The sequence below is a fragment of the Silurus meridionalis genome, chromosome 3 (genome assembly GCF_014805685.1).
Source record: "Silurus meridionalis isolate SWU-2019-XX chromosome 3, ASM1480568v1, whole genome shotgun sequence".
Taxonomy (NCBI): domain Eukaryota; kingdom Metazoa; phylum Chordata; class Actinopteri; order Siluriformes; family Siluridae; genus Silurus; species Silurus meridionalis.
The window spans coordinates 24,158,579-24,172,196 of NC_060886.1; the positions used below are offsets into that span (position 1 = coordinate 24,158,579).

Genomic DNA, 13,618 nt, shown 5'->3' on the forward strand with positions numbered 1-13,618 from the left:
TTGAGTCTAGAGGTCTCTGAATGTTTCTTCCTCATACCATCTTAGGGAGTTTTTTTTGCCACAGTTGCTACTCACTTGCTCATTAGGTATAACATGTATAAGGAATAAACTTTAATGTACTAAACCTATACATTCCAACTTTATAAGCTTAAGTTTGTAAAGCTTCATTTGGACAATGTACATTGTTAAGAACGCTATATATATATATATATATATATATATATATATATATATATATATATATATATATATATATATAAATATATATATAAACTAAGATGGCCTGAGTTTAATTGAATTGAATGTCTGAATGTGAATATAGCAAGTTTCCCAGTGACAGACTGGCATCTCTTCATAGGAAGCCTATATTCCCACTTTACACCCAGTGTTCCCTGCATTGATCCTAGGACTGTGGTGAGACCTGTGATGTTGTATGGTTTAGAGACAGTGGCATTGAGTAAAAGACAGGAGATGGCGCTGAAGGTAACAGAGCTGAAGATGTTGAGGTTTTTGTTGGGAGTGACGACGATGGACAGGATTAGAAATGAGTTTATTAGAGGGACAGCGCATGTAGGGCGTTTTAGAGACAAGGTGAGGGAGGCGAGATTGAGATGGTTTGGACATGTGCAGAGGAGGGACATGGGGTATATCGGTAGGAGAATGCTGAGGATGGAGCCACCAGAAAGGAGGAAAAGAGGAAGACCAAGGAGGAGGTTTTGGATGTGGTGAGGGAAGATACAGGTAGCTGGGTTGGAAGAGGCAGATGTAGAGGACATCAGGTGATAAAGCAATCACAAATGAACGAAGGAAAAAATATTCTGATTAAGTCTTTAAACATTCACTAACCAGCTACATAACTCGTGGACGTTAGAACCTGACTAACAAAAGCTTCAGAAACGCTGTGTAAACGCTCGCCGGAACGAATAGTGTCTCGTTTGCATGTTGCATTCCGGACTTATAACAGTGTAAGACCATCGAGATGGCGCGAGCGTCCAAGGTAAAAAACAACAACAACAAAACAATAATGTTTATGCTGTATATGATGAAAAACAAGTGCGGTATCACAATGCGCCCGAATGTTAACACAGTTGTCTTTGTATGCATGCTGTTTGATCTTTAACTTTATAAAAGTTTGGAAATACACCTGGGTGCATGTCCGGACTTGTCTGAATGAGCGCCGAGATTAAGGAATCAGTGGAAAAACGCCAAATACATAAATATAAAATATAACAGTAAACAGTCAAAAGTAACCAAATATGCACGTTTCAAATGTGTACAATGTCATAAAAATAAAGAAAGACCACTGAAGGAGAAAGGTGTGTCCAAACTTTTGACTTCATGTTTCAAGTTTTATTTGTTATATGTACAGATGCCAGTGACATTTACTACAATGAAATTCTTAAGTGAGGCTCCAGGCAAACTACAGCAATAATAAACATTAAACAATATATAAAAAAACTGTAAGAAGGAAAAGGAGAGAAAAGTAATAATGAGGCATAAGAAAGGTATTACTTTTCTCTTTTTTTTTCTTTCGTATTTTTTTTATATTGTTTAATATTGATAATTTTCGACATTATACATTAATACTGAAGGCATTGTATTTATGACAGAACACCTTTTTGGGGCACAATGACTGTGAATGAGAGGGAGGGCAGTGGAGTGGTGCAGTTACGGGAAGAAGAAGCGAAGAAGGTGGAGGAGTTCAGGTACCTGGGATCAACAGTGCAAAGTAATGGAGACACCAGCTACCAGGAAGGAGGAAAAGTGGAAGGCCAAGGAGGAGGTTTATGGATGTGGTGAGGGAAGACATGCAGGTAGTTGGTTTGAAAGAGGCAGATGTAGAGGACAGGGGGGTATGGAGACGGATGATCCGGTGTGGGGACCCCTAATGGGAGCAGCCGAAAAAAGAAGAAGAAGACAGCTTTGCACATGCTTTTCAGTCAGCCTCACGAGGTTGTCAATAGTTTTAAGTACTTGTTGGCTGCTTTTCCTTTTCCTTCTCAACTGGATATAGATTGGGTGATTGTGTAGGCCAGGTCATCTGATGTACTTTCTTTTTCTCTCTCTCTCTCTGTGTGTGCAGTCAGCTGTTGTTCTTTGCATGGATGTGGGCTTCTCTATGAGTAACTCAGCCCCTGGCGAGGAAGCCCCATTTGAACAAGCGAAGAAAGTCATTCAGAAATTCATCCAGCGGCAGGTACATTGCGTTTTTTTTTATTATTATCAGTTGGTCTGCTGACATTCACTGTCTGATCATGCTCCAACACTCGTTTTAGGTCTTTGCTGAGAACAAAAACGAGTTGGGCCTGATTCTGTTTGGAACAGACAACACCAAGAATCCACTCGCTAAAGATGGCCAGTACCAGAACATTTGCATACACAGACATTTGATGATGGCTGACTTTGAGCTGCTGGAGGACATTGAACATAACCTTCAGCCTGGTAGTCAGCATGCTGACTGTATCTTTTCTAATCAATGTTTTGTTGCATGTAACGCTTCAGCCTCATCATTTGCTTCTCCAGCTTGCTTGTTTTATTTATTTATTCTTTCGTTTATTTATTCGGCATTCGGTATTCTGAATGTTTGGAGTTCATTTGAAAATTGTTAAAGCTGATGTGATTCTTTGTACTAACAGTAGCAAGTGTAACAGGCTGTCATGACCTGTAATTGATTCTGATTCCAGAGGTTTTTTTATTATTGTCTTTTTTATTTCAACCCTGCAAAAATATTAACGATTAGTTTAGTTCATTGCAAATATAAATATTTATATCACCTATAGATACACAGAAAGATCGCTAGATATGTACTGCATAGATTTTGCTTCATCACTATGTTGTCAAATCCTTTACCTGAAGGCTTCCAGGGCTTGATGCTCTTGTCGTTAGCATGGATCTTCTGCAAAAGGAAACAATGTAAGTTTATTTATTGTCATATTATATGCTGTATATTGATACAGTTTTTTTTTTTTTTTTTGAGATTTCTAAAGGTAAAATGTGTTTTGATCAGTGGAAAAAAGTACGAGAAGCTGAATATCGCCGTGCTCACTGACCTCAACACACCCACCTGCACAGATCAGCTGGACATCATCATCGGCAACTTGAAGAGAGCTGGAATTACCCTACAGTTCTTGTGAGATCTTTTTTAAATTTTGTTTTTATGATCTTATATTTCTATACTGTCTTAACCTGTGTTGTTGTGTTTTTTTTATTCTGATAAATGCATTACATCAGCATGATGTGTGCAATCATGTGCTTAAAGTGTGTGTGCATGTGCCCCCTTGTGTGTTTTTGTAGTCTGCCATTCCCTATTAATGCAAATGAAGAGGCTTCTGGAGATGGAGGTCCAAGGCCTCCTCCCCAGAGTGGTAAAGGTCTGAGCAGGGAGCAGAAGCAGGGGCTGGAGATGGTTAGGCAGGTCATGACTTCACTGGATGAAGAAGACAGTCTGGATGAGGTCTACACTTTTAGGTACAACCAATGTCAAAACAGATTTCTGTAGTAAATCATGTATACAGATATATGTACTTCACACCCACTCAAAAATTGTATGCTTTATAATGCAGACTCTGTCTAACTTAAATAATTATTAGTAGGCTGTAGTACCATAGTTTAGAAATAACTATTTAATGCTAAAGAAACAATTAGGACTTAACATGACTTATTTACACAATTTAGTTCATACTTGAAGTCTTAAAAGTGAAAGTTATAACCAAATTTCAGGTACCAGCTGGTGGTTGGGTATTTGTTTCTCTGTTTAACAGTGATGCTGCGGAGAAGCTGTCCATCTTCAAGCGAATCGAGAGACGGCCAATGGCGTGGCCCTGTCAGCTTACTATTGGAAGCTCTTTATCCATCCGCATCATCGGATACAAAACCGTGAGTTGGACTTATACTTTACAGCAGCTGTAGCGTTTCAGCTCTCACTGGTGAAAAGGTGCCTGAGGGAACGTTGTGTAAGATGAGTGTGTGATTGTTCACTCACATTATTAATCCCTCACCTCCAGGTTGGCACAAAGGAGGTGAATACTGCTGCAACACATGGTTTAACAGTTTCAGTTCTCTTTTCTGTAAAGGTGTGCGAAGAAAAGCTTAAGAAGTCCTGGTCCATAGTCGATGCTGAGAGTCACCAGAAAGATGATGTAAAAAGGGACACGGTTTACTGCCTCAACGATGACAATGAGACCGAAGTGCAGAAAGATGATGTCATTCAGGGTGAGAGGTTCTTGGGTCCTCCTGCTTCTTTAGGATTTTTTTCAATAATTTCTACATTAAACAGTGTTTATATTACTATTCTACATTTTATCAGGATATTTGCATAGCCAATATGTGCATCTTTGTGTGTAATATATAGTAGAAAATTGAGTCATGCTTTTATTCTCGCTCTCTCTCTCTCTTTTTCCTTCTCCTTCTTTCCTTCTATTTAAGGCTTCCGTTATGGGAGTGACATTGTCCCGTTCTCCAAAGTGGACCAAGAGCAGATGAAGTACAAGAGCGATGGGAAATCCTTTGCTGTGCTTGGCTTTACCAAGCAGGAGCTGGTGAGTTGTTCATCGCTAGATGGAGCACTTTCTCTGTAAATGAGTACATTTAGAATTCCTATTCTTACAGTGAGGCTGCAATGGTGCCCATCCAGACAGTTGTAACAAATCTGATCTCAGGCCAGTGTAAAAGCAATACTTATTTTTATTTATTTATTTTTTATATTAATATATGCACCTCATAACTAAATCATTCACACTATTATTGACTGATCTTTTTTTTAATTTACAAAATTAATCGTTGCGCACGGTTACGGCTGATTTATATTTATATTAGGATCTGTTGTAATGAGTATTTATTTCCTGCAGATTAATCGTCATCATTTCATGGGCCATCAGATTGTTAAGGTTTTTGCTGCCAAAGATGATGAGGTGAGTGTAGCTTTGTACATCAGTGTTGTTAATACAGCACACTATTTCATAAAAGACAAGTCACATTGCAGGCCAGGTTTAATTTGTATTAGCAAAACCACATGCTGTTGATAAATATTAATTTTAGTGGTTTATCGTGCGTGTGTGTGTGTGTGTGTGAGTTCAGCATGCAGCTGTTGCGCTCTCTGCTCTGATTCGTGCCCTGGAGAGTTTAAAGATGGTGGCTATCGTTCGTTACGCTTATGACCGCCGCAGCAACCCACAAGTAGGAGCGGCCTTCCCTTGCATCAAAGACACATACGAGGTATGCGGGTGTGAGTCATACAGGAAATCTGCCTCATGCTGTGTGTGTCACCCTGAAGTCACTGTCCTTCTTTCCTCCACTCCCCAGTGCTTGGTGTATGTGCAGTTACCATACAATGAGGACCTCCGTCAATTCGCTTTCCCTTCACTGGAGAGCAACAAGAAATTTGCTCCATCAGGTAAGAAGTCATGGGATCCAACTGACCATGTTTTATGTGCTTATTATTCAGTATTGCTTACACTATATATTTGGTTTTCCTGTTTCTCAGGTCACATCTAGAAAAAAATATATTCATGTTAAAAGTGTTTGCACCTCTGGTGTATATCATAAGCCACACTCATGAGCACCTCAACACCAATTGAACACTGTGCTACACTATATTGCCAAAAGTATTGGGTCACCTGACCTTTCCTGCTATACGGTATGTGGTTCTTTTCCAAACTGTTACCACAAAGCTGGAGGCACTCAATTGTACAGGATGTCTTTAGATGCTCTACAATAAAATTTTGCATTCACTTGAACTTGAAAACCCAAACCTGTTCTAGCATGGCAGTGCCCCTGTGCACAAAGTGACCTCCTTGAAGATCTGGTTTACATGCTTTGGAGAGGAAGATCTTAAGTAACCTGCTATAGAGCTCTGATCTCATCCCTACTGAACACCTTTGGGATGAATTGGAACGCTGACTGTACCCTAGACCTCCTTATCCTACATCAGTACCTGCTTTTCGAAACACCCTTGTGTCTGATGAACACAAATATTCAAAAGCACACTACAAGATCTAGTGGAACATCTTTCCAGAAGAGTGGAGGCAATTATAAGAGCAAATTTTGACTAAATGTGAAATGCAATGCTCAAAAATACCATACTTATGACCAGGTGACCCAGTACTTTTGGCAATATAGTGTATGTGCAGTCAATGTGAACAACACTGAGTTAGGCCAGAACACTTCACTACTGCAGGTTGTCCCATTGCTTTGGCAAATTTGAACTGAAAAACAAATTTGTCAGCTAAAGCAGTGAAAATAATAAAAAAAATTAGTATCTTAATGGAGAAAGAAGAATTATATAAATGCAAATACATTTTATGTAGGCAATTTTTGGCCTGTGACTTTACAAGTATGATTTTTATGAACCAATCAAAACCAAAAACAGAAATTAAGGTATTTTTAATCCGTAAAAAAAAAAATTGACCACATGAGGAGGAACCCGATTTAAAAAGGGACCTCTTGTATTTGGGGTAAAACCATAGTGGGAGTTCAAATCATTGTTTCTTTGACTGTGTAGTAAAACTGTATACTTTGTGTTCTAAAGATATTTAGTAATCGTACAGGATATTTAATATAGTATCGTGTATTCTGGTAGTATAACTCACTGATAAACAGGTGAGACATTGGCATTAACAATTTATAGGAAATCTGATTTTAAATGATTCCAGTATAAGACTCTCACTTTTGCTACAAATAAAAAATACATCCAAGCACAACTAACGCACCAGATTTGCCAAACCTGAAAAGAGAATAGCAACTGCTGTTATTTTATGAACTGTGGAGGCTTCAGAGTGAATAAATATCACCATGCCTGAATCTGATGATTCACAATAACAGACAGTGTGATGCATTTTCTAGTCATTGAAATGTTGCTGTTTTAATACAGTATTACTATTCAGCAACATTACTATTACTATACTATACTATATATATATATATATATATATATATATATATATATATATATATATATATATATATATATATGTATATGTATATGTATATATATATATATATATATATATATATATATATATATATATATATATATATATATATAAATGCAGTGCTGTCTATCTGTACCCAGAGGCTCAGCTGTCAGCAGTGGACAATCTCATCAGCTCAATGATGCTGATGGAGGAGGGTGAAGATGGAGAGATGGAGGACATATTCAAAGTCAACAAAATCCCCAACCCACATTTTCAGAGACTCTTCCAGGTAAGAGATCCACACAGATCCAAAAATAAGCTCAGGTTGTGCAAGATATTGCTTGAAATCAGCCAGAGGGCAGATCGCAAAACTGCTGTGCTTGTGGTTAATCTTGAGTTAGGCAATTTTTTTTTTTTATTTTTTCGGTGACCACAACATGATCCATATTCCAGGCTGAAATGGAAATTTCATGTATCAAGTTTAGCCAAAAGACACAATTAATAATATATGCTTGGGGAGAAAATTGAGCCATAACCTTTAAATTCTGAATAGTGTGCATGTAATGTAATGAATGGAACCTTAATTTATAGCCATGGAAGTCCCAAAGAATGGCTTTGGATATTTAAGTGTATCTGCACGTACTCTGCTTAAAAGCAGATTTGAATTTTATTTAAGGGATTGAATTTCATTTTCATAGCACTTTTAACGTTCAACATTTTTTATTATTAAGCAATCCAGAAGCATCATTGGCACCAAGAACACAATTGTTGAGATGACATGAGGAAAAAACATTTGTAGACAGACAAGTTTTTTTGTGGGTTTTTTTATCAGCCGTATATTACAATATCATATTGGTAATAATGTTGCATAGAATGAGTATATTGTGCTCTTGCAATAAGCAAAGTAACATCTCTTTGATTACAGCAGCATCTCTTAGGTACCAGTGTACAGTATCCAGGTATTGTCTCTTCAAAACAGGGAATCCCTATTCATTTACATATCTCCATGTGACATCATGATGCTTGTTAGGATAACATGACATGTCATTAAAGAGTGTAGGTGTGAACTGGAGGACCTTTTAGAATTTATCAGCTGTCATGTGACTTTAATGTTTACAGTGAATATTTTGATGTACAATCAGGCTTTTAAAAATGATTTAGATCCCAGTCATCCATTGTAACCCTGAGACAGGAAACGCCTTTAACCAAAACTGCTGCAGCTTAAAACAGGGGGCTGTTTAGATTTAGCAAACCTAGAAATATGATAGACGTTGTTCTTTTTCCCCCCCTTACTGCAGTGTCTACACCATTGTGGTTTAAACCCAGATTCACCCCTTCCCCCTATGGAGCCGGGGCTTAAGCGGATGCTGGATCGACCCCAGGCAATCTCTGCTCGCTGTAATGCACCTATGCAGGAGATGAAGAACCTCTTCACCCTAAAGGAGGTGGTGCAAAAGAAAGGCCAGAAAACCAGTGCAGATGTGTTTGGGAATAGGTAATAATAAAAAAAACCAGACCCTCATACATACATACATACATACATAATCTGATTTGATATAAAGAAGGAAGGTCTGAGGGGACTGCAGGAGACAAGTTGCATCGCTAAGCACTTATTATATGCAATCAATAATGATGATTCCACTCTGAAGCTCCTTATTAGTCTAAGCCTATATTTTATTTGTATATAGTTAACTGTTGTCTGGCTTTCAGGATAAAGGAACGCCAAGAAAATGGAAAATCCTTGATTTCTTTTGTAATTCATGCTATGAATAGACTCAGAAAATGTAGCCTTATGTTTTTTTTTTTTTAGTTGATCTCTGGTGCTTAAAAGTCTGTACTGTTTTTTTTTTCTTTCTCTTGCTTAGCACTGATGAGCCAGACACAAAAAAGTTCAAAATGGAGGAAGGGGAGAAGTTCAGCTTAGCAGAGACTTCCGAGGGAAACGTTACCTCTGTGAGAAATCCTCAAACGAGTTTCAGGATTTCAAACATTTCGATTTCGATTGCTAATTCGCTATCTCCATGTATTGTCTTTACAGGTAGGCAGCGTGAACCCTGCGGAAAACTTCCGTACTTTAGTGGTAAAGAAGACCATTCCCTTTGACCAAGGTACGATATGAACAGGCGTTTCTTTATCATTAAAAAAATCATTATCATTCAAAAGAGGTTTATTAAAATCCAGGTGGATGCTGCACATTGGTGGTGGTTGAGGAGAATCCCCCCTTTCATATGTAAAGCGCTTTGAGTGCTGCAGAAAAGCGCTATATAAATGTAACGAATTATTATTATTATTAAAAGTTTTTTGACTTAAGATAGAAAAATGATAGATGAATTAGAAAATGATTCAAGAGTAGTGTAATGTGGCCCAGTGTGAAGTTACTGTTCTCACGCTTAAGTTGTTTTTCATTAACAGCACAATCTGGTTTACTGCAGCTATAGGATTCTAGGATTAGCGGATTCTAGGATTAGCGATCATTGCTTATGTTATAGTCACTGTAAACCAGAGGCCTCCAAACTATTGTACACCACATACCAGTCTTATTTTCAAAATATTTTTTGCTTTTATTCAGAGATAAAAAGATAGATAATAAATAATAGTGTCAAATCTACAAAACATTCTTTCAGTGGACCTGCAATGATGAATGGTGAAGGGTTTCTAACTCGCTTAAAAGGATCGATGCTTTGATAGGATTCCACATAGATGTTTTTTTAAAGTTTCTCCAAGGGGAGAACTGAAGAACACACGGGTTAAAACCTTTCTAAGTGTAGAAAATGAGCCGAAGGCGAAACGTATTGATTCAAAAGTTGAAATCACATAGTATATCTGCTCCCTAATGTATGCTCTTGCTTGAAAAGGTAGTTTTGTATTTTCAGGCTCCTGAGTGTGCAAATTGATTTGCCATCTGTGAAATTCTGTGTATATCCAGTCTAGCAAAGGGCACATTACTGTACTGATTTAGATTTAGATCTGTGTATACTTCAAAAAATATTTGAATCCAGAAATAGTGTTTAGTGTTGTTTAGCTTAGATTCATTTCGAAATCGTATTAGTTTACCAAATATCTGAGATTTAAAAAAATGACTTTTACTTTAGCAACCGATCCCTACATACATAAATAGGTTTTGACCGAAACCTTTTGATTACCATCCTTAGATTTTGGTTTGAAGTACGAATGAAATATTATATACGATTTATCCTCGCCACTCTACACTTAAGCATTTGTAGGACTCTTCAGCAAATAACACTTTAGTTCACCATTGAGAATTTAGTTTCGGCGTATTCTCTGATGTCACTGGGGTTTCCATCGAGTATGGTGTTCGTCATGTGCAGAAATATCCCACCCTGCTGATCAAGGTTCAGGCGTCTGTTGAAATAATTGCTTTTGTCACCTTTGTCACAGTTTGACAACATTTCTGTGTGTCCATGCTTTACTGTCCCGCTGACTCGTTCGGTTTTTTGGTCCTCACAAACAGCATGCGAGCAGCTCACCCACAGGATGGAGCAGTTGCTGGGCAACAGGAGCACCGACTATTACATGAAGACCATCGCATGCATCCAGGCCTTTAGGGAGCAGTCCATTAAGGTGAACGCTCAATCAAGGCTCAATAATCAGTTATGGTTTCACTTTAAAATCAACACTATCAGTCTGAAGCTGACGGATTCGCCTTTGCCAAGTGTGTCGAATTTAGACTAACGTCCCCACTCGACACATCTGGAGTGTTTACTGTCTTACGTCACCCGTGCTCTTATCAGTCAGGTGAGGGGGAAGGTAATCATCAGCAGCTGCACCGAATGAAATTCTAAGTGTTCTCGACACGCCACAAGCATGGATAGTCGCACGCAGCAGATGAGTCGCTTCTGATGAGTCACAAGAATTCTCATTTCGAGTGCACTGAACACCTGTCGAATCTTCTGACAAAGCACTCGTGGGCTTTTTAGGCATTGTTTACAGAGCAGTGCGAATGACTGTGCGCTGAAATGTACTAATACGTGTTAAAGCCAGACAGTAATCATTATCCGAGCACTTCAATGCGAGCAAAGATTTTAATTTTATCGTACAAGGATATACGCTGCTTGGGTCTGAAACAGCCGAAATGTATTTGTAATAAACAAAATGTAATTCCTGTCCTATTTGGAGACACTCACGGTTGAATTTAAAACTGCTGACTACATTCGACACCTGATTTTCAGCCAAATGCTTTTCAGGTTCTTTCCCAAACTGTTACCACAAAGTTGGATGCACACAATTGTATAGGATGCCTTCGGATGCAATGCACCCGGGCACAAAGTGAGCTTCGTGAAGATATAATGTACATGGGTCAGAGTGGAATATTTCGAGTGTCCTGCTATAGAGCTCCGACCTGTTGAGCACATTTGGGATGACTCGGAGCGCCGACTGCACCTTTGGCCTCCTCACCGTACATCAATACCTCACTTTACCCACGCCCTTGTGGCTGAATGAGCACAAATCTAAACAAGCACACTCCAAATTCTAGAACAGAGCAAACGATACAAATCTTATAGTCAGATGCCCACAAACTTTTGTCTGTATAGTGTAGGTTGGACGGTTGGAAACCTCTTGCAATCAGGGATGTTCCAGTTTCATATCCGCACCCACTGAGGATCATAGCAGGCATTTTTTCGCTTTCAGATGCTCAGATATGAAGCTTAAAGGACCAAAAAAAGATATTCTTCATTAATACAGGAATGGATTGGATACAGTGGCTCAGGGTTTTTATGGTTTAGTTTTTTTTTTTGAATTAAATCAAATAGTTTCGAAAGGGCAAGATATGGCAGAATTCCTTTTTGTGACCAGTCGAGAGTGAGATTATAAAAATGTGATTATAAATCATGCACACCTTTTAATCACAATCTCAGTGTTTTGTTCCTGTTGGCCTACAGATATCTAAACAGATGCTCTACATATTGGCCAATATGTTCTTGCTAATTGTATATTATTAACTCGCACATTCCCAGCATTAATTAAGGAAATTCCAGACTGATACTGATCCAGATATTTTTTTTAAATGTAGTATCAGGTCTCTATTCATAGTACAATGAAACCAAAAGATTAATTCTATCTACATCAGCTTAAGCTGCAGTTCTGAAGCCGTTTCAACTTTTCCAGGTATCAAACGCAACGCTTTTCAACAACTACATGCAGTCTCTGAAGAACAGCGTCCCAGACAAGAATCTTCAGGAATTCTGGGATCTGCTTGTTGCAGGTGTGTGTCTTTTATAAATTATTTATATATTTATTTATTTTTTTGTGCAAAATGAGAAGACCATCAGGCATGATAAATAACCCAGACTAATCTCTATAGATTCTATAACACTGATCAGCAAGGACGAAGTGGATAGCAGCGCAGTATCCAAGCACGAGGCAAATCAGGTGAATAAAATGCTTTAGTTAAATAAAAACAATATTTATGTATTTGTGATTGACAGTCATTTACCCAGCTGGTAACTGACGCTAAGCTTATTGGACACTGACTAATGTTTCAGCGTGTATGGCTGTTATGATGTAGATTTATGTTCTATGTTCAGCTCTAACCCGAAAAAAAAAAATATATATATATACGTTCACTAGTTTCTGACATTTGAAGAGAAAGAGGAAGTGGCAGCTGCTCCTTCCCACGAGGACGCCGGAGACGTGGATGATTTGGTAAGTGCCCTCGTTGTCGTTAACCTAATCAGCACGAGCGGAAAACCCTACCGATTTTATTTACGTTCGCATTGTGTGTGTGAATTCTTTTCCCACAGCTGGACATGATGTGAACCCGCACCGCCATTCAGAATCGCCTTCATTCCTCTCCACGTGGCGCCGAGGTGACAGTGATGTTTGCACTATTTTTCTTTTCCCCGTCTAAACAAAACGCAGGATTTTGTGCCAGAATTAAAAAGAATAAATGCAAAAAGTCTAAACGTGCGATTACTCGGTTATGGCTTCTCTCTAATCTGCAGTTCATATAGCAATCAGGATGTAACTTTATTACTTGGGTTATGTAGTGAATAAGAACAGAGGAGAACCTCTTCTTTCAGAGAATTTCACAATATTTGATGGCGTTAACTAAAAATAAACATTCCTTACTATTATCTCTGATAGAATTTTGGGTGAATTTTTTCTCTTTTTGTAAAACAGTGTAAGCAATTTTTCCTACTTTGGGTGTGTCTCTGGTTTCCTGGTTTAATTTTCCCTTTCCGCAAAGCAGCTGATTTAATAACATTTTAAGAACGGTTGTTTTTATTTTTATTTATTTATTTATTTTTTGCTAAGGACTGGGGTGTGAAACATACAGCTCACAGTAACACTTGATCTTTCAATGCCCATTGTGCCCATTGGATTCGATTACGCTCAGTTTTCAACCGCATGCCGGAACATTTTATTTTCTTACATGCCTTTGGTTCCTAGCACTACGATTTCTACTGTTTTTCAACACAAAATTTTTTTCCTTAGGTGTGGACAATGAAAGTGCCAATTGTAAAAATGATCGTAGAACTGCTGATAATATTCACAAGCATATATACCATACATGTTCATAAACCGTAATTTAATTACGGTTTATGAACATGTATGGTATATATGCTTGTGAGATACAGATTCAAGTCAGTTCAGTGTGAGAAACTGAAGTAGATATCAGTGATTTGTATTATTGATTTGGGTGTAGTAATTATGCAGTGACAGTCAAATGTTTGGAAACATCCAGA

At 38.1% G+C, this 13,618-nt stretch overlaps 1 protein-coding gene across 2 annotated transcripts; it reads left to right on the forward strand.

Annotated features, from left to right (window-relative positions):
* Window positions 1–772: 772 nt before the first annotated feature.
* On the forward strand, window positions 773–13,006 carry xrcc5 (X-ray repair complementing defective repair in Chinese hamster cells 5). Of its 2 annotated transcripts, none has more exons than XM_046845830.1 (21): window positions 773–997; window positions 2,084–2,197; window positions 2,277–2,460; window positions 2,865–2,913; window positions 3,008–3,130; window positions 3,295–3,468; window positions 3,762–3,876; window positions 4,074–4,212; window positions 4,426–4,538; window positions 4,848–4,910; window positions 5,077–5,214; window positions 5,302–5,392; window positions 7,070–7,200; window positions 8,210–8,406; window positions 8,777–8,864; window positions 8,950–9,019; window positions 10,384–10,493; window positions 12,039–12,135; window positions 12,235–12,302; window positions 12,501–12,575; window positions 12,674–13,006. In XM_046845830.1, exons 1-21 carry the CDS (start codon window positions 980–982, stop codon window positions 12,686–12,688), a joined length of 2,172 nt encoding a protein of 723 aa, XP_046701786.1. In that variant the 5' UTR covers window positions 773–979; the 3' UTR covers window positions 12,689–13,006. The 2 variants fall into 2 exon arrangements, with proteins under 2 accessions (XP_046701786.1, XP_046701785.1); XM_046845829.1 differs by lacking the exon at window positions 773–997 and adding an exon at window positions 1,829–1,953.
* Window positions 13,007–13,618: the final 612 nt, after the last annotated feature.